Source organism: Populus trichocarpa, chromosome 6 (assembly GCF_000002775.5).
Source record: "Populus trichocarpa isolate Nisqually-1 chromosome 6, P.trichocarpa_v4.1, whole genome shotgun sequence".
Lineage (NCBI taxonomy): Eukaryota > Viridiplantae > Streptophyta > Magnoliopsida > Malpighiales > Salicaceae > Populus > Populus trichocarpa.
The window spans coordinates 18,731,075-18,756,864 of NC_037290.2; the positions used below are offsets into that span (position 1 = coordinate 18,731,075).

The 25,790-nt window shown below is 33.4% G+C and overlaps 3 protein-coding genes across 6 annotated transcripts; 2 read left to right on the forward strand and 1 right to left on the reverse strand.

Annotated features, from left to right (window-relative positions):
• Positions 1-3,731: 3,731 nt before the first annotated feature.
• LOC7485263 (uncharacterized) lies at positions 3,732-7,800 on the forward strand. 2 transcript variants are annotated; one of them, XM_024602792.2, is made up of 5 exons: positions 3,732-4,215; positions 4,511-4,584; positions 4,662-4,777; positions 4,920-4,988; positions 7,167-7,800. In XM_024602792.2, the coding sequence occupies exons 1-5, from the start codon at positions 4,151-4,153 to the stop codon at positions 7,410-7,412; spliced, it is 570 nt and encodes a 189-aa protein (XP_024458560.1). In that variant the 5' UTR covers positions 3,732-4,150; the 3' UTR covers positions 7,413-7,800. The 2 variants fall into 2 exon arrangements, with proteins under 2 accessions (XP_024458560.1, XP_002309366.1); XM_002309330.4 differs by having other exon boundaries at positions 3,736-4,215; positions 4,674-4,777.
• A 1,450-nt stretch (positions 7,801-9,250) lies between these two features.
• Positions 9,251-10,340, forward strand: LOC7465972 (mitogen-activated protein kinase kinase kinase 20). The gene has a single exon (XM_024602747.2). The coding sequence runs from the start codon at positions 9,321-9,323 to the stop codon at positions 10,332-10,334; it is 1,014 nt and encodes a 337-aa protein (XP_024458515.1). The 5' UTR covers positions 9,251-9,320; the 3' UTR covers positions 10,335-10,340.
• A 2,280-nt stretch (positions 10,341-12,620) lies between these two features.
• Positions 12,621-24,221, reverse strand: LOC7485262 (DNA-directed RNA polymerase 3, chloroplastic). Of its 3 annotated transcripts, none has more exons than XM_024604495.2 (19): positions 23,233-24,221; positions 22,445-22,648; positions 22,139-22,272; positions 21,694-21,763; positions 21,144-21,202; positions 20,753-20,870; positions 19,932-20,045; positions 19,444-19,575; positions 18,724-19,140; positions 17,811-17,861; positions 16,668-16,738; positions 16,448-16,517; positions 16,092-16,244; positions 15,744-15,818; positions 15,544-15,633; positions 15,076-15,123; positions 14,867-14,981; positions 13,779-13,882; positions 12,621-13,388 (listed from the first exon to the last, which is right to left on the reverse strand). In XM_024604495.2, the coding sequence occupies exons 1-19, from the start codon at positions 24,028-24,030 to the stop codon at positions 13,278-13,280; spliced, it is 2,934 nt and encodes a 977-aa protein (XP_024460263.1). In that variant the 5' UTR covers positions 24,031-24,221; the 3' UTR covers positions 12,621-13,277. The 3 variants fall into 3 exon arrangements, with proteins under 3 accessions (XP_024460263.1, XP_024460262.1, XP_002308414.1); XM_024604494.2 differs by having other exon boundaries at positions 14,867-14,975; positions 16,433-16,517; XM_002308378.4 differs by having other exon boundaries at positions 16,433-16,517.
• Positions 24,222-25,790: the final 1,569 nt, after the last annotated feature.

The window sequence follows — 25,790 nt, forward strand, 5'->3', positions numbered from 1 at the left end:
CAACCTAGGAGCTTGTTGTAAAACTTTTATTACTGACCAAACGGAAAATTCAGAACTCATTGTCTCTAACTCAGTGCAACTTGTTGGAAAACTGGACTCAGCATTCATTGTCCTTTCCCTGGAGAATTATTAAAGCAAATCTTTAATTGGATTTTTTCTTTCCTCCTTTAAGGCAACCAATGAATGCAAGCTATGCTGCTACAATTTTGTTTGTTTTCACGGTGCAATTATATTTTTTTAAAAAAATATTTTTTTATTATGTTTATGTGCTGTGTTAAAAATTAATTTTAAAAAATAAAAAAATATATTATTTTATTAAATCTAAAAAAAACACTTTAAAAAACATCAACTACTTCCCATCTCAATCAAACAATGCAAAATCTTGAGGAGAAGGAATGTAGATAGTTGACCAGGCGAAACGGATTGCACCTAGGCGTTCATGCAATAAACAGACTAATGGAATCATCTAGGTGGTGGCCCAGTGGTAAAAGTTTGGGACCAAGAGGTTTGCTCCCTCTATGGTCTCAGGTTCGAACCCTGTGGTTGCTTATATGATGACCACTGAAGGCTTACATGATCGTTAACTTCAGAACCTGTGGGATTAGTCGAGGTGCGCGCAAGCTGGCCCGGACACCCACGTTAAAAAAAAAATTAATAAACAGGCTAGTGGTCCAATCTGGAGGCTGAGATAGGCCTGACTCACTTTGTTCGTATACACGTTCTTTGCCCAACGAGAACATGAGGCAAAACTTTGTCCTCAAGCCAGGGCGAACATGGCTATTTCCTTGTAATTTCTTTGTAAGAGTTATGATAATCTGCTTCCATCAGTTTCTTCTGAAATAAAAATGTGTTGTATTTTTGGTTTTTTTTATATGTTTTTTCCCTTGAGATTAGCTAAGAAAATCCTTTATCTATAGGTTTGTTATCAATATTGTCCTTCATATATCGTTTTGATCAATTTTACCCTTCGCATTACTTAAGATATTCAACCCTACCCTTCCTTCGAGCCTGTTTCCATCCAAATTTGTTAACAAAATCCATTTGATTATCACATGAAAATCTGATAGCGGTTATAGTTTAAAGTATTTTTTATTTAAAAATGTATTAAAATAATATTTTTTATATATTTTAAAAATATTATTTTTGATATCAGCACATCAAAACGATTTGAAAACATAAATAATAATAATTTTTAACAAAAAACAAATCAAATTTTGAGGGAACGTGGTTTGCACCACGTTTCCAAACAGACTCTTATAATTTTATTAAATTTATTGTTTAAAAATTAAAAGTCGATGATGAAAAAAATAAAGCTATTTCAAATTTATTAAATTGAGATTTTTATATTTAAGTTTATTCTATTTCAAATTCTCACTATCAATTTTGTTTATTTCCTTGTAAATTTACCAAGTCATAAGGAGTTGTCATGATCAATGGGATATTCAATTGATTTGCATGGAAAGTTTGGATGGAAGGATATAAGTGGAAACATTCAACGATGTTGTTTGGTAAAATCAATAAATATGACTGGATAAGTATAACATTCATCACATTCCTTTTTAACCGCTAGTGTTTTTTTTTTTTAAAAAAATATAATTTGTTTTTGTATTTTAAAAATATATTTAAAAATTTTATTTTATTTTTTGTATATTTTCAGATTATTTTGATGTGTTCATATAAAAAAATTATTTTAATATATTTCTAAATAAAAACACTTTGAAAACATAATTGCATCACATTCTTAAACACCCTAAAAGACGAGGTTGGCAACGCATGGCATGAAAGTGTGAGGATTCAGTCATCTACGAGGATGTTTGGGAATATAGTACCGATTACTTTTCAAAGTGTCTTTTTGCTCGAAAATATATTAAAATAATATTTTTTATTTTTTAAAAATTATTTTTAACATAAACCATCATAAAAAATTAATTTTTTTAAAAAATAAAAAATATTTTTTTAAAACACTTTTAAAACATAAAAATAAACATATTTTACAATCCTCTAAATGTGTCCTTAAATTATATTGTTCGGTGACAAAAAGCTTCACCATCTTAGGCTTTAAAGGCCAGTGAATTATTCATCACGCAAGTAATTTAAGGATGTAGATCTTGGTGGGTCGATTGAGAAATGGACCGGCTCCGCCTATGTGACCCTCATGCTTGTAATTAACAGGAAATAAGATAAAATCTTAGTTGTCTTAGTATGCGGGCAGACACGGAAGTCAAGGAGGAGGCGTATGAGTTGACCGGTGAGTCGTTCTGTTTGGAAAATTGATAGTCACTCGCTGTGATAGATAATTCCCGGAAGTCTTGTTTTATTGATCGGAAAATGACTTCCGGTAGCTACTTCTGAGTTTGTTTTACATGATCTATGAAATACTATCCATAAGTTTTATATTGAAATAAATTATTTGAGAAAAAATATTCTTATATCTTACGAATTACTGTATATATTAAGAGGACTTTATTAATGAACATTATAATATATTATTTTATTTTAAAGAAATTTAAATATGCCGTCTTATCTTAAAAATATTCTAATTGTCAAAATTAAAGAGAATTATACCATTTTAAAAAAAAGAAACTTCTTTTTTTTTTCTTACATGACAATACAAAATATATGCCAGTACTGATAAGTAAATTAAATCTCATATCTAATTAAGAAATAAACTAAAATATTAATATAATTCCTAAGAAATATGTTAATTATAATTAGAAAAGAAAACTTAAAAGGCTACTGTAAAACATTGTGATCCAAAACATATAATTTATACTGTTCATTAAAATAAAGAAATGATATTTACGTCCTTCTAATAAAAAACTAACAAAAGTTGTAATCGGAATGAAATCATCTTTTTCATTGGGAATTATAAACTAATAGAAAAAATAAATAAATTATGAAATCTCTTTAACTCAATATTAGATAATGAGATTAAAAAAAAATTAATTAAGAAAAAAAATCCTAGCCAACTATGTAAACCTATTGAGGGTGTGTTTGCTTACCTTTAATTTTTGCGTTTTATACTGTGGGATCCACTAAAAAATTGAGTTTGAAACGTAGTTTTTGTGAAGCAGTTTTTACAAGTTTTTTTAACTGAGTTTATAACGCTGCTTGTTTTTACGTTTCAAAAACGCTTTTGAAAAATTTTGAATTATTTATTTATTTTTTTCTTTACTTCAAATTAATATTTTTTTATGTTTTCAGATCAATTTGATACGTTGATATTAAAAATATTTTTTAAAAAATAAAAAAAATTATTTTGATACATTTTCAAGTAAAAAACACTTTGAAAAGCAACCGCAACCACACTTCCAAACACAAGTGTTACCAAATATTTTATACATGTTTTTTGCTACACATAAACCTCAACCACAATTTTTACCAAATACGTATCTAAATCCAACTAACCACACCTAACCATACTTTTTTAAAACTTACTTTTTTTAAAATCATAACCACAAAAAATACCTCAAAAATACATACACTTTAAATTTTTTATCGCAGTTACTAGAGTAAAATAATAATACAATAAAAAAATAAATATAAGTATCATTTCAATGAATGATATTTTAATGTAATTTTTAAGTCGATCTAATTTTTTTTTGAAATAAAGTAAACCCTACCATCACATCAATACATATTACATCAAATCCCCAATAGCCAATACTTGTTTTAAATTTAAACCCTTATTTGTTTAGAATATTGAGGCAAGGCATGTTTAACCTAAAAGGATTTTTAAAATTGCTAATTAAACTAACATTTAACAACAAAAAGATTGTACGAGAGCCTTCGAAGTTCGACCTAGCAGCCCGTAGCCCTCAACCCAACTCCTGGACTCCTACCCAGTTTCCTTAACACTGCCGTTTCGCCAGGCTCAGAAACCTCCCTCGTCCCCTTGTCTCACCTCTCCAGTCTGTACCACGAGCCAAATTGATAGCCATGCTGTGATTCTAATCGGAGGTTCAAGATTTGGTGTCGGTAGGACAAAACGGCCATCAACGGCTCAAGAAATCTTCACCTTCATAGCACATTCTAGCGACAGTAACCCTTCAAATACGAAATGTTTGCTTCCATGGGTCTCTTGTAATCTAAGAGAATAATTTCTTGTGCTAGATTCTGCTATCTTGATTCGTGGGAACCTTCAGAAAATATGGTAGTCTCCAATATTAATCCCCACAACAAGGAGATAGTGGTTAGGAGAAGGATTGCTAGCATGTAATTTTTCTTTCTGGGTTTTCTTCGTTGCCCTTGTTTATCTGTTCTTTTCGCGTTTTAAATTTAGTAGTGAACTAAATGATTTTCTAAGGAAAAACTTGTTTTGTCTTTCAATCATCAGCATCATGTAATCAGTTACGAGGTTTAATAACATGAGAGATTTTCCTTTTCATGCACAGTTTTGCATCAGCTTGTAATGTGATTGGTTTTTACTTTCTTGCTTCCAATGTGTCCATAGCAGTATTGTTTAGCATATATGTAGCAGATCATAATTCGAAGTTGAATTATTTTATAGATTCAATAAGAGAGAAGATGATTTTCCGTCGTTGAGGGAATACAATGATTACTTGGAAGAAGTAGAGGATATGAGTGAGTTTTTTTTTTCCTTTATCGCAATTAATTTTAAGGATTGTTTTCAATTTAAGATATTATCTTGACGAGAAAAGGTCTCGTGACAGTATTTAACTTGGTTGCTGGAGATGATGTCGCTGCTACTGAAGTAAAAATTGCTGAGTATCAAGAAGAAAATGCGGATCTAATATTGATTAATCACGCTCGGAAGGTACTTTCACGAATCCTTTTATTTTTACTTTTAAAGCAACAATGCAATAGGTGAAATCAGCACCACATATCAGGATTTCAACAATATGTAGATAATTCTTGTGAGGATTTTCTCAGGTGTAACCTTTTATTCTGATTAACAGGCTGAAGAATTAGCCTTAGCTATGTCGGCAAGCAAGGGGCCTCCTGCACAAACTGATAATACTGATGGGGTGAGAATATAATGAGTTTTTATTTTTATTTTTATTTGGGATATCTTTGTTTTCTTAAAAAAAAAAAATATTGTTTTGAAGGCTCTTATTGATCCTTCCTATTCTATTATCAATTTCATAGTTGTTTGATTTGGTGTCACATTTTTTATTTTAGTTTGTTGTTTGTGGTAAGGTTAATCTATTTATGATGGGCTGCTGCCTTCTGATCTTGGAAATTGAAATTAGTAGCCTGTACAGATAGTTAAAATTCAGAATGATGTTTGCTTCTTGTGTATTCTAGCTTTTTCTCTGTGACTCTTATATTTCATCTGCATGCCTGACTGTAAATTTACTTCTCAAGTTGAGTCCTTAGGTTTTTATTTTTTGATTATTGATAAATCCCTCAGGCAATATATAAATCATATCCCATATGCAATTATGCAAGCTATTTTCTGAGTATGTAACTGTGGATGTGAACAAAGATTGGAGTTAAAGTGGAATACCGTGGAGTTCAAAGCTGTCAAGTTAAGCATGATAATAGTGGTGAAGTAACTGCAAGATTTATGCTATGCCAGGAATAGAAGGGCTTCTCGAGCCCCAAAAGAGTGAAGACTTTGTCTACTTCTGATACCTAGCTTCTGTCATATGAATCTAGAGGAACATCGAGGAGCACATTTACCAAAGAATCAAAGTGGGGTGGTTACATTAATGCAGTTCTCTTGTGTGATTGGAATCTTTACTTTTTTAAACATATGCTAACAGCAATTAGACTGGCTATTCTACGATATGGAGGTTGGTGGTGTAGTGAGTTCATAAATGAGGATTGCTAAGATGTTATGAGGGATGTGTGAGAACTCAAGAAAGGACCAGTTTTTGAAGAAGTGCCTTTTTGGAAGGAGATGATTGCATTGTATGAGTACAAGTTGAGGGAGAATCATGTGATTAGATTTCGCCATATCTGGCATCAACTTCTGGATGCATTAGGGGGAAAGAGTGATTAATTAAAGTAGTGGGACAGAGGAGCCAGATAGGAGAGGTAGGCAAAAAAATAACATTGGCTTAAGAGCTAAAGGAAAATATAGCTTCATGATAGCTTACAGACCTATAATCCATAAATGCACTAATTGGAGGAGGTAGTACGTCCATGTGATTGACAAAATTAGTTTGGAATTGATCCTCAGTGGATTTGAGTGCAACACAAATTTTACTGCTATAATTATGAAAGGTTCTCGTTCAGTAACCACTCTACTAATTACCACTCCTACATTACTACTTCAACTTTCTGCTTTGTGCTGTATGAGGTTGATTGGATTTTGAATTCAGTTCGAATTAATGATGAACACCCACAGTGCTATTGAGATTGTAATTATATAGCTTAGGATAGTATGTGAAATCTTTAATCCAGGATGAAACCAGTAGTGAGTGGTGGAAAAAAAAAGGCTGGCTTAGTTTTTCATCCTTTTTTTAGTTAGTTGCTGGAAAAAATGAAGAGAGAGACCACATTGAGTTGATTCTAGGCCAAAATAGTTTTAATCCAAATGTGCCTTTTCAATTTGAAGGAGACAACAATTTGTCCATACAACTTTGTTCAAGTAAGAGTGGACAGCTCTTAACTGTTACAAGGCTCACCAAGTAGCAACAAGAGTGCTTTTCAGGATCCACTTAGCTTATGAATGTGACTTCAATGGTGAGATTTTTTCCATCTCCTACTAGAAAGGATACTATTTTAATGGGTTAGAGATCGTAATTGACTCTTATAATCTTTTGTGGTCAAAAGCACCAAATTAAATATTTGCATATCGATAATATGTTAACAAATCCCTCTGAAGGAGAGGATGCTATCAGGTTAAGTCCCTTGAATTAATATTCTTTTTGGAGTTCAGACTTGGAACTTAAATTTATATGAGTGTAGTCCAACATTGTCAAAATATGAAATAATCTAGCTATTTATAGTGATGATTGGCAAAAGCAGTATGATTTTCTTGAGATAAAAATAAAAATTGCCCTGTTTTATATGTGGCAAGTGGGATGAAAAGTTAGCCGCTTTGGAACAGAAGAAGTAATTAACCCTTTTCAACGTTGAGTTCAGACCTGGAAAGTATGTTTATTGTCTCAAATCATGCATTTGTTACTCCTTGGAATGCCCGTCTCACACTCTCTCCCCTGATTAACTTCAATTTTGTCTATTTGTCGAGCCAGAGCTCCCAGGGCATAAGCGTTGGAGCTGGGCAGTATGCTCCTACAATTGTTGGGGGACAGCCACGGCCAACAGGCATTGCTCCACAACCAGTGCCTCTCAGAGGGGGGCCAGACATGCACGGTTATTTAGAAGATGAGGAAACGATGAGGATCCGAACAGAGAATGCGAGTAGAGCGGCTGGGTGGAGCATAGAATTCAGTAAGAAAAGGGGATTTGAGGAAGCCTTTGCAAGCTTTTGCTTTTAGATTGTACCCCTTGACTGCGGAATTGGCTGTCCCTTGTCAGCCTGAGGTGCTCTCACCGGGCTATAGGTCTATATGCTATGCATATATTGATGAGGAGGATTGTTATCAGTAGGTTTACGTGGGGAACTTTACCGAGACGATGATCAAGAAGTCAACCTACTGTTTCTAAGTCAGCAGATATTGCTTTCATGACATGTCAGATACATCAGTTTGTCAACATAACCATGTGAACATGAAGCAATGTCACATCATGATAGTGTAAAGTTGATCATTACTGATATCCCAAGTGGTTTACCTTTGATTTATTTACTTTTTTTTATTATTTTGGTGACAAAGTTTACTTTCATCACATCCTATCATTTAGTTAGTGAAACAACAACATTGTCAACCTTCTTGAAGTTTTTTTTTTGTGATGAACAAATCACTTTAAAGTTCCCTCTCTTACATCCCTCGATTTTTTTATGTTAAATTATTGTTATTATTTAATTTGATGCCTGCAATTGTTTTATTTAAGCTTTGATGATATTACAGTACAACTATATTTTTTAAAAAACTAATTTTTTTTTTAGTTTTAAATTTATTGATTTATATTTTTAAATTATTTTGATGATTTTTTTTTTTAAATAACATTTCCCACACCAAAACTGGCCTTTTAAGTTCAGTCCTCACATGAAGGAAAAAAGAAAAAGAAAAAGAAAAAAAGAGAGGGTGTGCTGGCATGGATTCTGCTCGCTTGCACGCCTAGCCGGAGTAGATATTAGAAATTTAAACTTAAAAATCCAACAACCAGAAAGGATTGGATTACTTGTGAATCAGTAGGAAGAGAAACGGAAATGGTAATATGTTTATAGTATTTTTTATTTGAAAATATATTAAAATAATATTTTTTATTTATTAAAAATTATTTTTCGTCTTCTTCTTCTAATGTCATAAACAAAAATAAGGTGTTTGTTAAAAATAAATATTTTAAACAAACATTTGATGATGGCCTCGGCGAGATGCTGCATGCTTTCCCTATTTGCCTGAGATATATTTCATCGTCTTCTTCTGATGTATATCCCCTGTAATTCTGTGTTTTAGGAAAACTAAAATGACATGAAGTTCGAGCTGGATCTTTCCATGGGTCTCATAACTGATTCAAACACTAGCTATGGGTTTGAGAGTATGATATTCTTATCATGAGAGAGCGGCCATGCTCTATATCAACAACTCTTTTATACATGCCGAGGGATGCTCAAAACACTCTCCACAGCAGATGCATGCATGGATACCAATCTTCCGTTGGGATTAATGTATCAGCTTCAAAGTTGAGTGTCCAAACTTAATTAATGTGTGAAGAACAGGGAGATTAATTCTTGCTATCTTTCTTTCAATAATAAACTTTAAAAAAATTTCAAATTAAAAAAAAAACACTGTCAAACCGCAAAAACAGTCTAAGGATGTTTTTTTCCTTTTTTTTTTTTTTTGTGAAATCCTATGTTTGTTACCACTACGAACTAGAATGTCCATCTCTCTCCCCTCCCCTGATTATATAAATTTTTTCCTATTTATCGAGCATGAGGCAAAGCTCTCCAGTATAGAATCTTTCATTCTTTGAGTTAATTATAATTTTTATTGAAATAAATTAATTAATCCCTCTAATGTTAAAAGATAAATCATATGGTCCTTGACCAGCGTTGATCATTCTTAATCTGACACTTTTATTTCAAAAAAAAAAAAATCTATTTTTTCCTCAAAGATCACAACAGCACCGACTTGGAAGTATTTGTAAAGTTAATAATCCGAGGGTCGCCAGGATTTGGTTCAAACTCTCCAATCCAACGGAAACATATATAGCGTCTTACTCGATCTCTGTCTCTCTCTCACGCCCACACACACAAAAAAAAAGGGTTATTGAGTTTTGTTAACATGGCAGCCAAAAAAATCAACAAAACATCTTCGTCGTCATCGTCCACAGCACCCGTCAAGAAACCAAGACGTGATGCAAAATGGCGTGCTATGATGAAGAGACGCAATGCCATCATGAAGAGAGGGACTTGTTTCGAAATCTTGAAAGAAGCTGCTGCTGGATGCAGTTTGGAAACGAGCCATGGGGTTACTTGGGCCAGATGTTGCCTTCTTGGTAAAGGTGGTTATGGTTCTGTTTTTCTTGCTAAAAGAAAAACAACAACAAGCGATGGTGATCTTCCTGATAAAATTGCTGTAAAATCCGCTAGTTTAGAAAACGCGTCTACCCTCAAGCATGAAAAGAGGGTTCTTTGCGATCTTAAAGCAAGCCCTAATGTTATCAAGTGCTACGGAGATGAAATTACCGACACGGGTTGCGACGGAGAAAAAATCTACAACCTTCTCTTAGAGTTTTGTTGTGGGCGCAGTTTACATCGTCAGATTAAACTGTCAGGTTCTGGGTTACCCGAGTCTGATGTCAGGAAATATACAAGAGATGTTGTTAAAGGCCTGAAGTACGTTCATTGTCGCGGGTATATTCACTGCGATGTGAAGCCAGGTAATATCTTGCTCGTGCCTGGTACTGAAGAAAGGAGTGGGGGTTTTGTTGCAAAAATTGCAGATTTTGGATTGGCAATGTCCATTTATGAAAATCAGAATTGGGGTGATGATCTGATTGGGACATATCCTTATATGTCGCCAGAATTGGTTAAAGAGAAGAGGTATGATTACGGTGTAGATATTTGGGCACTCGGTTGCACTGTGGTGGAGATGTTGAGTGGTAAACCTGTGTGGCCTCGCATGGATGTTCCAGGTTATTTGTATACGATAGGCGACAGTCAGGATTTGCCTCAGATACCAAGTTCTATATCTGATGAAGCCAAGGATTTCCTGGGGAAGTGTCTTGTAAGGAATGCTGCTCAGAGATGGTCTGCGGACGAGTTGCTGGAACACCCATTTCTTTCGGTGGGTTAGTGGTGAAGAAACCCTAGTGATTCTCTGTGTTTAATGACGATTCTTATTTGTTTATCAATGATTTTTTTTATCTTTTCAGTAAACAATGTAACTTAGGTTCCGCAGGATTTAATGTAATATTGTTAATATGATATGAGAATAGTACAGTAAGGGTTTGCTCTGTCTCTGTTAAATTAGCTCATGTTTATGCTATAACATCTATCTCCTTTTGGATATAACTAGATTGCTGGCACCGCGAGACGTAAAAACAAAAATTAAAAAAAAAAGAAGATTATGATTTAAAAAAAATTGGATAAATAGATTAAATCAAAAGAATAAAGATTAAAATTAAAATTAAAAATAAATTAGAGAGCAACAATAAATTTTTAATTTAAAAGTTAAATTGAAAAAAATAAAAATATTAAAAAACAAATCAAAAAAATAATGATAAAAAAAACAATGCATTATAAACTTGAATTGAATGGTAAAATAAAAAAAAATAAAAATTTTATAAAAAGTTCAAGCAAAAATATTAGAAATCTAAAGAATAAGTATCAAATTGAAAACACAACAATACATGATAAAAAAAATAAACATGTAAAATTTTTCAACATGTTTTTTTTACATAAAAAATTTCTGAATATAAATAAAAAAAAACTTATCCATGCATCTAATTAGATAAATAAAAAATCTGTGTAAAGAAATGAAAAACAATCATTAACAATAAATAAAAATAAAATTAAAAAATCTGAAAGACAAATATAAATCAAGATATTTAATATTATAACACGGGTTATCTACCTGGTTGTGTTTAATGAATTTGTTTATTAAAATCAAATTGTAATAAAAATCAACACACACATAAAATTTATTGAAAAAAATTATTATACAAGGCTGCACATATTAAAAATATTATAAAAAATTAATATTTTTATTTTTTTAAAAATAAATTTAATCTATATAAAATATAAAAAAATAAAAAATAAATTATATTAACCTCTTCAAAAATTAAACACATTCAATATAATTAAAAAATAATTTTTATTTTAAAAAACTAAATAAATAAAAGAAGTAATAAAGAAGTAAAATACAAACTTAAATTGATTTTTTAGAAAAGACATAAAAAAAGTTTTAATTAAATTTTTTTTTTAAATAATAATGCCAGGCATTATTGGGCCTAGTAAGTCTGGCCAAGCACCTGGCCTATGAAAAAAAGGCTCGTGCACATGCCTGTAAGGTTAGGCCCACACGCACAGATCTTTATTATTGTTTTTAAGTTAATTGGTTAATTTCTCTAAAAACTCATTTTCAATTTATTTTTGATTTAAAAGACCTAGAAAACACCATTGTAAACCTTTTTAAATTGACTCATGACCTTCAAAAACATAGAAACACTGCCTCAAAAATCAAAATCAACCTAAAATATTGAGCTTATATATGTCTTTTTAGGCACTTTTAAATAAAAAAAACATTTAATTTGAACTCTCCTCATCAAATGGAACCATTTGATACAAAAATTGATCGTTTTGATGGTTAGAATCGTCGCAACGACAATTTCTTCTCTCTACATTGGAATTTGGTGAGCCCCCTCTCTCCTCCCACCTAAAAAAAACTGAAAAATAAAAAAAAAATTTAGTTTGGAAAATAATTTTTCTAAAATTAAAGAGATTGGTCACCTAATAACTAGAAAAAATAAAAGACTAAAACAAACTTTTTAAATAAATTTTAAATCCGCCACCTATTTTTACCCAATTTTTCCACTTCAGACCCATATTTTTTAATTCAATCCTCCCTCCTCAAAAAACCATGCAAGATTTAAGATCAAAATTGCTCAATTGTACAAATAAAAATTTGAGAATCAAATTAATTTTTTTTAAAAAAATTCACTACTCACAATAAATAACACTACAGTGAAACCAGTAGCCTTTTCAGTTTCTTTTAATTATGAAAATAGTAGTAGTAACTGCTGCTGCCCTGGAGCATTTTCTAGTGTTTAATACGTGGCCTCCTTGAATTTCAGCTGTCTACCACAGCTCATAGTTTTTTTCTCGGATAATAAAATCCTATAAGCATAGTTTTAACGAATCATCTCTGATAAAACTGCCAAGAGATGCTTTTGAAACCACATCATGTTGATTAACAATGTTCCAAAGTAAGAGCCGCAGAATGAAGAACTGGTAGTCTTTAAAATTAAACTCCATTCCCATTTTCCAGTTGGAAGTAAAGAGATGGCAGACGCAGAGCACAGTCATGTACAAGAAGAAATATAAAAACAAACCCGTTTTCAGGGCAGCAAACAATCTACTCTGATGAAACAAACTTTCATTCCATTATGCAGGGAAAACTTTTACATGGGTTGCCAAGCAGCTTGTGAATGTTACATGGAGCTTGGTCCCACTATATAACAGGCTCTTCTCTCCTATGCTTGTCTATCTACAGAAGAAATGGTACATGATTAAAAGAAAAAAAGAATCAAGGAGAATAAGATTTACTTGGTCTTACAACAATCAAATCACCTAATTTCTCGTGATCTGCTCACAGCACAAGGAAAAAAAAAGAAGCCGCAAGTACTAATCATCTGGTTATATATCTTCGCTAGAATGATCGAAACATAATCATGTAGCCATCTAAGTTGGTCTCCAGAAATTAACCATGAATAGAAATCTGACACTCTTGTAATCCGACCATATCTAGAGTTTCCCTCTTTGCATAAAGGAATGAGCCCGTTGGGTGATTTCATCTTCTGTGCTAGGAATGACCCTTTCTGGGTTGGCATAATTACAGTGCAAGGGCGTTTCTTCGAGATCATAGACTCGCCGATGGCACCAGGCATCTCTTCACCACCTTTACTGTCCTCAAACTTTCGGCTTAATTCTGCACAATATGCCTGAAACTCTTGACAACTTCATGGTCAAAGGTAGCAATATGCCAATACGATGCTTCAGATTTACAGTTGATGAATATTCAGTTGAAGAAATATGGAGATCTAAGAACTTCTTGCAAGTCAAAGTTGCCTCTCTCAGGCAGAGATGGAAACTTCAATGTTGGATATGACGTCTGGAAGTCTTCAAGTAACTGAGGATAATCCAAGTTATTTATACAGGTCAACAATACTATTAATAAAAATAAATAAATAAATGAAACAATGTCATAATTGAGTTGATTTATATTTGAAATACAAAAAGGAAAAACTAATGCCAAGCAGTTATCTGGCTACTGGGAAGCTGGGAGAAGCCATTTCATATATAGAAGCATTCTAGTTAAGTTGCATGTTTGAGGCTCCTTTTCTTTTTTGTTAATTGTTCTTTCATTTTAAAGATCAACTCAGTGTTTATAGCCTCCAAAATTACTTGTTAGGAAGACACACTAATTCATAGTTCCTTTTGAAGACAATGACAAATGCTCGCTTATTAGGTCATGTCGGTCAGAGAGAAAAACTGGGTCATCACACGCCACTGCACTCACATTTTCAAGTATTGGCATGTTATAAAGCTCCACAAATTTTTCCCGCAGTATCCTATTCATCAAATCCGCGTCTCTTGCATGTGTCCAGAAAGAGTCATGAACACCTGCAAAAGGAGATTCACTTCATAAGGATGTGGGGATTACAGATGATAGTGTTATGATAGCTGGAAACTATACAATGACAAAATTAACTGTGATACACATTACTGTTCATACTTGAGTAACACTTCTGGTTTCTCAACTCAAGTTATTAGGAGTACTTACCATCATTTGAAACTGCACTATCATAGCCTCATAAGTAAACATTTCTTATCCAGAATGCCTCATAGCACATTTAGGTGCAAGTCAAAGAAGATGAATAATAACACTCTGAATAGGTTTTAGTACGGATAAATACATGTGATTTTCTGATAATGCAATGACTTGCACTTATGGTAACATGGAATAAGTTCAAAAGAAATCAAAGTTAAAGGGAAGAAAGGATGACTTGAAGAACTAGGTCCATCATAGTAGCAGTAAACTCACAAAAATTAGCAGACCACAAAAAAAGCTCCAATGAAAAACTAACATTAACTCGGGCATGTAGTAGGGGTAAGCTGGCTTAGCTACAGAGATATGAAGAATTACATTAATTGTTCATTGTTGTATCAAAGTTACTAGAATATAAGATAACTTCTCATCATAATCAACCCAAAAAGTACATTCTACTAGGCTTAAATAAGCAACTTTTGAGAGCTTAATGGACAAAATAAAATAAATGGCTTAAATGCTTGCCAAGTTCAAACCATATGTCAAGGTTCAGTTTATCAGTCAAGTTTCAATTATCATTAAACAGTAGAATATTAATTCCTACCACATATTGTTTGCAACAGACAGAACAAGTTGAAACTTGAACAAAAAGTTAACCCAACTATAAAAGGTAATGATATAAATAATAGCTCTACATGGACTGTTTGAAAAAGACATTCTTCAACTTCTTCATTCATCAAAGACATAGAAGGCTTCTAGTCTTCTACACCATGACAATATGTCAATTCCAATCTATTCACTAGGTTTAAGCTTCATATACTAAAGACTGCAAGACAAACCTGCAAAACGTAAATCAGCATCCCTGCATGCAACAGCAGTCATCATCATATGTGAGCCGTCAAGCGAGTGCACAAAATTTGGAGGGAAAGCAGTTCTCTGTTTTCTAACCTGCACCTGATAGTAATAGTATGATAATGTTTAAATGTGAGTGCATGAAATATTAGAAAGGAAAGAGGGGATGGAAGCAAGACAACAGAGTAAAGCTTACCGAACTGCCTTCCCGTTGCAGGGCCAAAACCTGAAGTGAAGTTCTTATCTGCAACACCAAATTTAGTTACCTGACTGTTTATATATATATATATATATACTTACAGAGAGAGTGGGGATGCAGAGGACATAAATATCATGCCATTCATTTCTTGTGATATTTAATGTCATAATCGCAAGGCATGAGTTCATAGCCAACCAATGGTTTGATCACTACAAACTTTTTCCAGTGCTGTGATAAAGGATCCCAACAGGTAAAGGATCTTTACCACGACCAAAAAATATCCTACCTATTGTCATAATTTAACCAGCCATTTCATATATCCTCTACCAGCAATAAAGAGTTTAGCGAATGAACATTTGTAAAGTGAGAACACCATGAAAGCAAGGAACCTTTCGTACTGGAATATTAATCTATAGCAGCCTGCACCTAATAAACAAAAAAATGCAGCAAGGATTTAATACTTACAAGATGTCGTTGAGTCTTATAGTATGGCTGCACGACAGGAAGACCTAGTGGAGTTGTCCACCGCACAGGCTGATCTTCTGAAGCAATAACCTAAAATAGGTTCATGGTCAAGCAATAAAATATACTTGAATAAAATGTTACTATTAATTAATATAAGGGTGGTCCATGTAATTTCACTCCCAAATGTGACGGAGACATACCTTTGCACAATCACCAAGCCAGCCCATTATATCACGTGCAGCTTGGAACAACTCTCCTAAAGCAGTCAATGTCACCTATGGAAGGGTTAGTGAGTAAATTTGAAAATGATTCAAGGTAAGGATCACCTCACAATTTTAGGTGCCTACAGTGAGATGAACATGTAATCCACAGCATACATTACACATAGCTAAAATACATCTGGATTAGAGTATCTCACATTAGTTGACATTAGATACTGTCATCAACTTTTCATTGACATTTTCTAGAAATCAAGTCCAATTAATTTTACCATATCCTAGAACAGCAAAATACTCTCCTTATAAACACGCTGGAATCTGGATGCTTACTTTAGCAGCATAACAGGCTGCACTGAAGAGCACTCTATCATCTGTGATGTGACCCTTCTCCTCTAACCTTCTTTTTATCTGCTCACGTGCCCCAACATAAGTGACACCATACACTGAAGTCATCACTGTTTGTTTAACCAGTTTGCGATCCACCTGAAAAGCTCCAAAATGTTAGATTTGGTCAAAAGAAGTTGAGAAGTAAATGATTGCTTTTATTAAAAAAAAAATGATAATCCATCAAGCTTCAGTATGTGGGAGGATGGCTTATCCTCTTCGTAGTTCCTTTCACATCTAAAAAAAGTTGATAATCCAAACATCAAAGTAAGAAAAGGAAGAATAACCTCATCAATTAGGACCTTGGCTAATAAAGCATGTGGGTTTGTAGCAGGATCCTTATTGCTGTCTCTTCTAATTATTTCATGGACCCTGTCAGCAAAAATCTCATCAGTCTCATTTTGTGCAAATATAAATATCAAATGCACATATACAAATAGTGCAATAAAGACACGCACGGTCATGCAGAAATAAATTCATAGTTGACGACATGTTAATGTTCTGTAGAGAAAATTACAATACCTAGTGGCAATTTCTGAATAAACATCTGAAGGTTTCTCTGCAGCAACTAAGTTAACTGCTGCTGCTTCTTGCTGGAAAACATCAGAAGACGAGAATGCATAACTTCAGTTCAAATCAACCAGAAAAGTGGAAGATGCGTATATTCAAAATGCAAGAAAATATATGAATTATTGTGCATTGCACAGCCTAAGAACAGCACTCTATTTCAAACCAATTCTGATTCCCTGCATCAGAGAGAATAGTTGGGAATTTAATCATTGTGGAATTATTATATCCAATACCACTGGATCATAAATGATTATGGGAGGCTGGAGAAGGATTTCAGGTATTCATGGATGCAGTTTTGATCAATCAAATTTTGGATAGCATGCCTTAAAATTATGAATGAATCAGCAGAATGGTTGAGAAATAACTTCAATTTTGGTTATTTTCAGCATTCCACATTTTTAGAGATGGGAGAAGAATAAGCTTGGTACAAAAGTACACAGCCAAGGTGGCTAAAGGAATTAGTGATAAGCAACATGAACACATGATTAACATGTAAGGGTCAGGAATCACATAAAGTTTACGGCTCTTAATATTCTGTTCTTAAAGGCATTGTAACCAGAAAGTGGTATCTTCAATCATTTTAAAGGAGACGGTAACAGGACAATGAAAGTGCCTATAATGTCATGCTGCAATAACAACAGAGAGGTGATTCATGTACTGTATCCAAACTTGCTTTCATGAAACATAAATGAGTCTAAAGGGGTTAAGGTAGACCCTAACTGATTACCAATTTTTTTTAACACCAAATAGTGGTTATATAATCATAATGAGTACAGCAATTTGTATTGTTTTAGAAAAAAAAAAAATCCCCTCTGATTACCTTAGAGTTAAAGTAAAACATTTGAAATTATCAGGTCAAATGTCGCCCAAGTACTTTCATTCCCTTCAAATGTCAACCCAAATGATGTCATTTTACCCAGATAGGGGTGTTGTTTTGGGGTCAATAATGGCATCATTTTGTTTTTTTCTTGCACAAAATAACATTACCAGGGTGACATTTCAACCAAATAATACTTACGAATTTTTTCCATTGTTTTCTTATTTTCTAAAATGATGCAAGAAAAAAGAAAGAAAGAAAGAAAAGAGTAAACCTACACTGTCTCTTCCCAAGGCTGCATAGTGCTGTAGACCATTGCATGAGCCATCCTATAACAAGTAAAGGGAGGGAGGGAGGGAGGTTTCTGTGTTAGCTTGTTTTTTCACAAGTAGAACTAAAAAACAATTGTGTATCCAGATGCTTTTAAACAAAAGTTACAACATGCATAAGATTTAAAATATATGAGCAAAAATCAATAAATAATGCAAATGCACGAGTTTTTAAATAAGAGAATATACCATGGTCACATTGCATAAGAAATGTGTTCTTTTTAGAACAACAAATAGAAGTGAGGAAACAAAACCAGAAATAGTACAAGACGTCCACTTAGTAGATGAAAGAAACAAAACTCAGGAAGTAAGGCACTACAATCTTGCTAAATTATCAACTAAGAGAACTCCTGTGAAAGCTCTTGAAACATTACACAGTTAAGAGCTTTGCACACGTGGCATTGGTTATTAATTCAAACTTCTTATCCCATACAAATTCAGCCATGTTGAAAATGGCTTAGATCAATTATTCAAATCACACTCTTTTATGTCCTAAGTACATGAAAAAAAAAAAAAACTGAAGGAAGATTCATGCCTGGTGATAGAAATGACAGTTTTCATCTAAATTTACTTCATTCTAATACAAATTATTATCCTAATAATTAAGTGACAACTAAGCTCTCCACTACAATCTTTCAAATTGACTAGGAGAGCTGGTTTCAAAAGGTTATGGCAACAACAGTCTGTCAGATAAGCGAGAAAGCAGATATTTGCACAATCAGGTAATATTTGCATATTTATTTCATTTTTCCCCACAATTGTTGAAAAGAAGTGCATCCTTCAAAAATGTGTTTATAGTATTTTATTTTTATTTTTTAGCAAATTTTCTTTTTGCTGCATTTGCTTATGGTGAAGGATTTACCTGATGGATTGGCAGGTGGGAGATGACAGTATGTGGTGACGCACTCTTTAAGGCTTCTGACAGATTAATACAAGCAGCTAAGCACTGGAAAGGATCTTCAGCTGTTAACCACCAGCGCTTTCCATTGACAGGGTTCTCTGCTGAATCAAATATCTCACTTAGATGATTTTCCACAAATGCTAGACGGCCATCATGCGACAACTTTTCAACCCCACCAGAATACAAGTTTGCTAAATGTATTTTCAACCAACATAACCCAGACTTCCCTAATGGCCTTCCTTCTGCAAATTCAAGAACTCCTCGACAAAGATCGGAACTTAGATGAGTCAAATGTGGGTGCATCGGGTATGCGCGGCCTCGAAAATCAAGATTGTGAGGATAATAAAATCCCTCCTCATCTTTCAGCTTTCGAGCAACCTATATAAGCCATGGTTATGAAATGAAATGTAAAGCCTGTATATGCGTGTTATTAGGCAAGAAGTGCAAATTCAACATTTATCTGGTTACTCGAGCTATTAAGTGAATATGAAGTAAGAAACTTTAAATTATTGCAATAGACTTAAAGATGGTCAATCAAGCCAATATCTTCATTGTTGAGCATAAGAACTCACCAGCATTTTGTTTCTATGAACGAATCAATTCAATCAACAACACAATCTTGCAGCATACAGAAATCAGACATCTTGTCAATTTGAAAACTGAGAAGGAAGTAGATCTTACAGAAAGCTTAAGTTCAGTGTCACATCTTTGAGAGTGCCTCTCTTGATTTATCTTCTTTGCCTTCCTCACACTCCATTTCCACTTTTGAATTTCTGTTAGATCATCTGAGGATAGTTTCTCTGGTATAGGAATCTGAAACCCAATTAAGTACAATTCAGATATATGTCAAGTTGTTTAAATGGTGAATTAATATCATAAGAAAGTAACAGATCTTATTTTGGTAATTGACTAAAGGACAATTTGCTTGTGGCATCACATCCAACCACCAAGATTCCTAATGCATGACAGATTATTTCACAAGAATCATGTGGTCTATGAGATTTCAAGGATCACCAAATCAAATTATCACAGGTAAACTAAATGAATGTAGAAGCCATCAAAATAGTTGCATACTGTATGTTCTAACTTTCAAATGATACCATTGCCCATGCAATTGACATAACCAACTGTTGCACAAGAAATTATTAAGTGAAATTTCAAGTTCTCACATCTCCTCGATTGACCAAGCCTGCATTGTTACCACCACTCGCCCATATCCTCTCCACCACATCCAGCACTTTCCCGTTCACCCTCCATTTGGTATTTCCGAGTGTATCCAGGGCCTGTTTATGCGACATCAGACAAGGAATCAAGTCATATGTCAGCTTCATGAGAACAAAACCATAGTAGTGGCTTGATTGAAACTTAACAACATGCCATTAGACAAGGAATCTCAACCAGCATACTTTGGACCCAGGCATAAATTTCAGTTAACTGGCAAGATTAAATGTCATCTTTTAGCACAGGAAGCGTCTCTATATAAACACTTCTCATATAAAAAAAATTGCCACACTGTAAAATAAAATCAGTCGTGAGTTCAAAGCATAAGTTGGAACTGAGATTCAACAGCACAAGTTTGATGGTCTTAATATTTGGATGAACATGTACATAATTATCGTAAAAATAATGGAACAACCTACACTATCAAACTATTGGTTGTGCATTTATGCTACATTAACACAATCCCAGGACAATTCATTTACATTCATTAAACTGTATTTTTATTTTAGGATATTACATAATCTTTCAGTATCCTGTTGATCTGATCTATTATTAAACTTTTTATTTGTTCAGTATTTTTGGATCATGTGCTTTAATTATTTAATCATCATGAAGCAGGACAGGTGTGTGCACTTGGCAAATGCTCAAGACCTAGCAGCTGGTCCACAACAAATGCACAAGTTCTAGCCAGCCAAGCTTGACCCTTCTTTTTCTATGCAAGAGTAGAAACAAAATGAGAAAGGAGGGAACCAAAATAAGCATCGCTCACCTCAAATACTTTCTGCATCTGTTTCCCAGGAACACTCCTGACTGCATCTTGTTGCTGCCTAGATCCATGAGTGCGCATGATATATGAAGGCAAGAACAAGTGCCCACCCTTATCATACCTGCAAGGAGCTTCAATATAAATCTCCTATAAAACTTTCGAACAGCTTCAAAATAACAGAGAAACCATGTGCAGTCCATATTCACATTATTTTTCGAAAGGAAAAAAGTCAGCTAGGTAAAGCATGCCAGGGTCAGTCAAGATTCTGTACTTTCATTTTATAATTAAGACAATATCTATGGACCTTAGCAGCCTCTCATAAGAAGATAGCAACAATCTTTCTAAAAAGAGCATGAGATATCTACATTATCTATCATCTCTGATTCATACATACCCTCTCCATTTTTTGGGAGGCACCAGCATTGGAAAATAAGGAATCAACATGTGCTTAGCCTGCATCAGAACATAGATGCATATATTAGTAGAGTGTCCTAAGGCTAAAAGTCACAATTAGATATGCATTTAATATCTTCAATACTAGCACCCATTCCCCAAATTCATAGAGGAGTATACGTATGAGATGTTTTGAGTGGAGTCAAAATAAAGATTTGAAAACAGTTATACCAGAACTACACACCAAGTAAGTGATAAGTTATACCACCAGAAACCATTTTCCTTTTCTTCCAAGGGACCAAAAAACACACTTGAGATGTCAAATGAACTATGGTAAGATCATTTGGATGCATTGCTGACATTTATGCTAAGAAAAACAAGAAGCATGGAAATATGGAAATGAGTAACAGAAATGCATTAACTTTGTTGAGAATTATCTTGGTGGATTAAATGGGTAGGTAACTGCAGAATAACCTTGTTAATCAAAATTAAATTTAAGTAGACTAAAATCCTCATGTTCAGAATGAAAGAGATGTTTTGTTTTCACTCACCGTTCCATCAAGCCCTGTGAGGATGAGGGGATCGCATTCTATAACCCCATACTTCTTCACAGTTTTCTGCCTAAATGGATAAAAATGAGAATCATAAACAAATGGAACCAAGATTGAAGGGTTGGGGGATTAGAAGCAAATTAAAAAAAAAATGCACTGTTAACCATCCCTAAGAAACTTATGACAAACAGCCACATACATGAAAAATAAATTTTATGGACTAATAATCATACCATACAGCCATCTCTTGAATGTCAATGGTCACACAGAAACCAAGATGACGAACCTAAAAATCATATATTGGCCAGTGCTCATTTACGCAACCAATTCCCTAAGAAGACCCTAAACTGATATGTATAAGGATGACACACTGGACAATTACCTACTGCTTAGGGAGCGCTTGGACAAAATAGCTTACAAAAGGGAATAGAAAATAAAGTCTCACCCTGGATTCTTTGTTACACTTTTAAATATGTGCCTAAATGCAGGTCGAACATCTGGTGGAATGCCCTCTGACTGGTCAACTGGGGGTTGTACATAAGCTGTTTCAGTTAATAATTCTATTAGACGACTTCCAAGCTGCAAAATTATATTGTGCATTAGAAACTAGGCGGGGGAAAGGACACGAAAGAAAAAAGTTAAGGCGAAACCAAAAACAGAAAGAAAAAACTTCAATCCAGAAAGTAATGAAAACTAAATAGAGAAAGGGGCCCAGTTCGCCTTTTTGAAAGAAATGGTGAGGGCTACAAACCTTAGCTTGTTTATCTCGATTCCAAGGTTTAGTTTCATCCTGTATCACCAGATTTTGGACCTCCATGAGCCTTTTCCTTCTAATCAAACTATTTACACGTTTCCTGAGCATCTCCTTCTCCTTGTCCATACTCTCTTGAACATCATGCATTGTCTTCTTCCTTTGATGATTCTTGGTCTTCTCCAAGAAATTATGAATTCTAACCTGATAGAGGCAGAGAACTGGTAGCTCAGAGATAGAATTATCAAGCTTGATGTTTGAAATAGACTTTGCAGGGTAACTTTTCATCTCATTATGGGTAGCTCAAGTTAAGCCTGTTATCAAGTTTCATACTTTCCAAGTTTGGTTTATCTAAACAAAATCAAGCTTAAGCCTAACTCGAACCTAACATCAAGTCTTAACTCTTAATTGACCTTGAATCTGTCTACAAACATGGACTATAATATATATCATCACATTTCTAGTTGGAGGTGTTATTTTTTTTTATCAATATACTATATATCAGTAACATTTTGCATGTTAAAAATAATTTTACTACTTAATGTTTCCTACACGTATCTAAGCTTAAAAACACCAAGATGCATTATTCAAACAGAATATCTAAATAGTACCTCAACATGGTCACCACATCCCTACAACTAACAAGACACTATATGCATATTAAGCACTCAGCTTTAGCTAAATAACCATATACCCTCCAGCCTAAAATCAAGTGCACAAATAATTATGTCAAACGCATCCCAATACAGTTAGAAATGAGAACCAAATACAGCAATTCTAACACTCACCTCCTGCTCTATAGCTATACCAATCTGCACCGCAGCCTGGACAACCCGCACGCACCCATCTTCATGCCCCACCATCACCAACCCCATCATCTTATGCATAACAATGACTGCCATTTTATCAGCTGGCAACAATTCAATATTGGGAGAAAATGCCGACTTCTGCTTCTTGGATTTCTCCAGTTTCTGCTCCCTCTCTATAGCCTCTTTCAATGGTTCAAACCACCCCAAGAACAAACTTTTAACGTAAGGCAAATTAGGTGCCAACTTTCTCTCACACATTTCCTTAACTAACCCCGTATACTCCTCAGCCATTCTCTCCCACGCCTCGGTCTCTTCCCTAATTTGCCTCCTCCTTAACAAATTATACTTCCTCTTCTCAATATCCTTTAACTCTAACTTCACTTTTTTATTGGCTATTTTATGCGTACCCTTCCAATAAAGAGCTGAAATCCAAGGTGAGTCTCGAATAAAAACTCTTTTGGAAGACTCTCCATGCACAATTTGGTCAAATTTGATCAAAGTTTCAAGCTTTTGGTGGTTATTAATGGTGGGGATTTCAAAGTCTTCAAGGAGACGGTCATGAGAAGAATCATGTAAAGGGTGAAAGAGAAGTGGTGGGTTTAGGATAGAAAGTTTGGGATTGAGAGGGAAAGAAGAGGAAGAGAGAGAAGGATTGGAAAGAGAATGAGAAGATGGGTTAGAGAGAAAATGGAGGTTTTTGTAGGGTTCATGAAATTTAAGAGTTTTTGATGTTGTCCATGTTGGGTGTTGAATAGAGAAAGGGGTTGTGGAAGCCATTTTTTTCTGTTAGAGAGAGTGGAGATAAGGTTGGGTTTCGAAGGGCAGAAGACAAGGGAACAGAGAGAGCTCAACTTCTATGAAAATCAAACCTCTCTAAAACCTCAATAGCTACCAGCCCATCCACACAGATACAGCAGGCTATGTTTTTTTTTCGTAAAGAAACATTGCATACTCCAAGTATCCATTTTTTTGTTTGTTTAGGGAACTTTAAATTAAACCCTAATGTATTATCAAAAATTATTAATATAGTAACAAAAATATTTTATCTTTTAAGTCCTTCGAAGTCGTAGACAGTTCTCAATCGGTCTATTTGAGCCTTCTGTAGTTTTGTTAGTATTTTCTATCGATTTTCTTATAAAAAAAACATTATTTTTTGCATAAAAATATTGATATTTAAAAAGTGTTTGCATGATATTTTTTAAAATAATATTTTACTTCAAAATAAATCAAAATTAATTAAATATATATATATATATATATATATATATATATATATATATTATTTCTGACATCAAAACCATTAAAAAACATATCAATTTAATTTTTTTTTAAATCAAAACACTTTTAAAAAGTATCTAAAAACAAAAACATAAGTTAGGTCAAACATGGAAGGAAAAATATAAACATTAAATATCTAACTAATGCATATTTTTTGTTTTGAAATAAATTGAAAATAGGGTGCCAAATGAGAAAATCTTAAGGTTTCTTTTTATTTTTTTATTTTTGCAATAAAAAAATTTAAAGATTCAGTCATTCATAGTAAACCAAAACATTTGTTACTATGAATTGAAATAATAAAATGATTATTTTGCCCTCTAAAAAACCCCATATAACTAGCTATTAAGGGTAAAATTATCTTTTCGTATGGATCTATTAGTCATTATCATATTGATTTGGGATAAATCGGTTTTTTAACATTTCAAAACCATATTAAAATGATAAAATTACCTTTAAATTAAAAAAATTTAAAATTTGTGTCTAGCGGCATTATAACTGTCTGCAATTCTAAAAGCTTTTGAGCCTTGAGCTCAATGAAAAACAAGGTAATTTTTTTTTCAAACTAATTAGAGTTTCATATTCCCGAGGTTCTTAATTCTTTAAGGTCAATTAAATCTCTATTGAAATTCCGACAGGGTTTCCTTTAAAACAAGATAGTCCTAAGTTATCAACATTTGCATACATATCATCATCACATTCTTATTTTGTTCAATTATCATAAACTTTATCCATTCACCACACAAGTCAAGAGTAGACATCCTCTACTTCATCAAGTTATCTATCCCAATTCATACATCAAATACAAAACAACTTTATAGTAAATAACATTAACAATTATGTATATAAGAAATATTATAATTTATTTACATGTATAATTAATTTAATATACAAGAGTAGATTGAATGTTGAATTACAATATAATAATGGAAAGCAAAAGTTAAGTTGCTTGCATCACTAATATTAATTTCATGTACATCACCAAAAGATTAGCATCCTATTTCATATCAAAAGAAATCTAGCATGTCTATCATTACAGTTAAAACAATTCAATTAACACAAAAATAAATACGAACATGAAAGAGAAGAAGGCTAGAATTCTTCTCAATTGATTTGTATTAAAGTTCTTACTTTAACCTAAATACAGAGAGTTTATATATAAGTTAAGCTAAAAATATTATTCTACCCTTAATAAATAAAACAAGATAAATATATTATTTAACACCTCAAACTCACGATGCGGCAGTTACAAGCATCAAGAG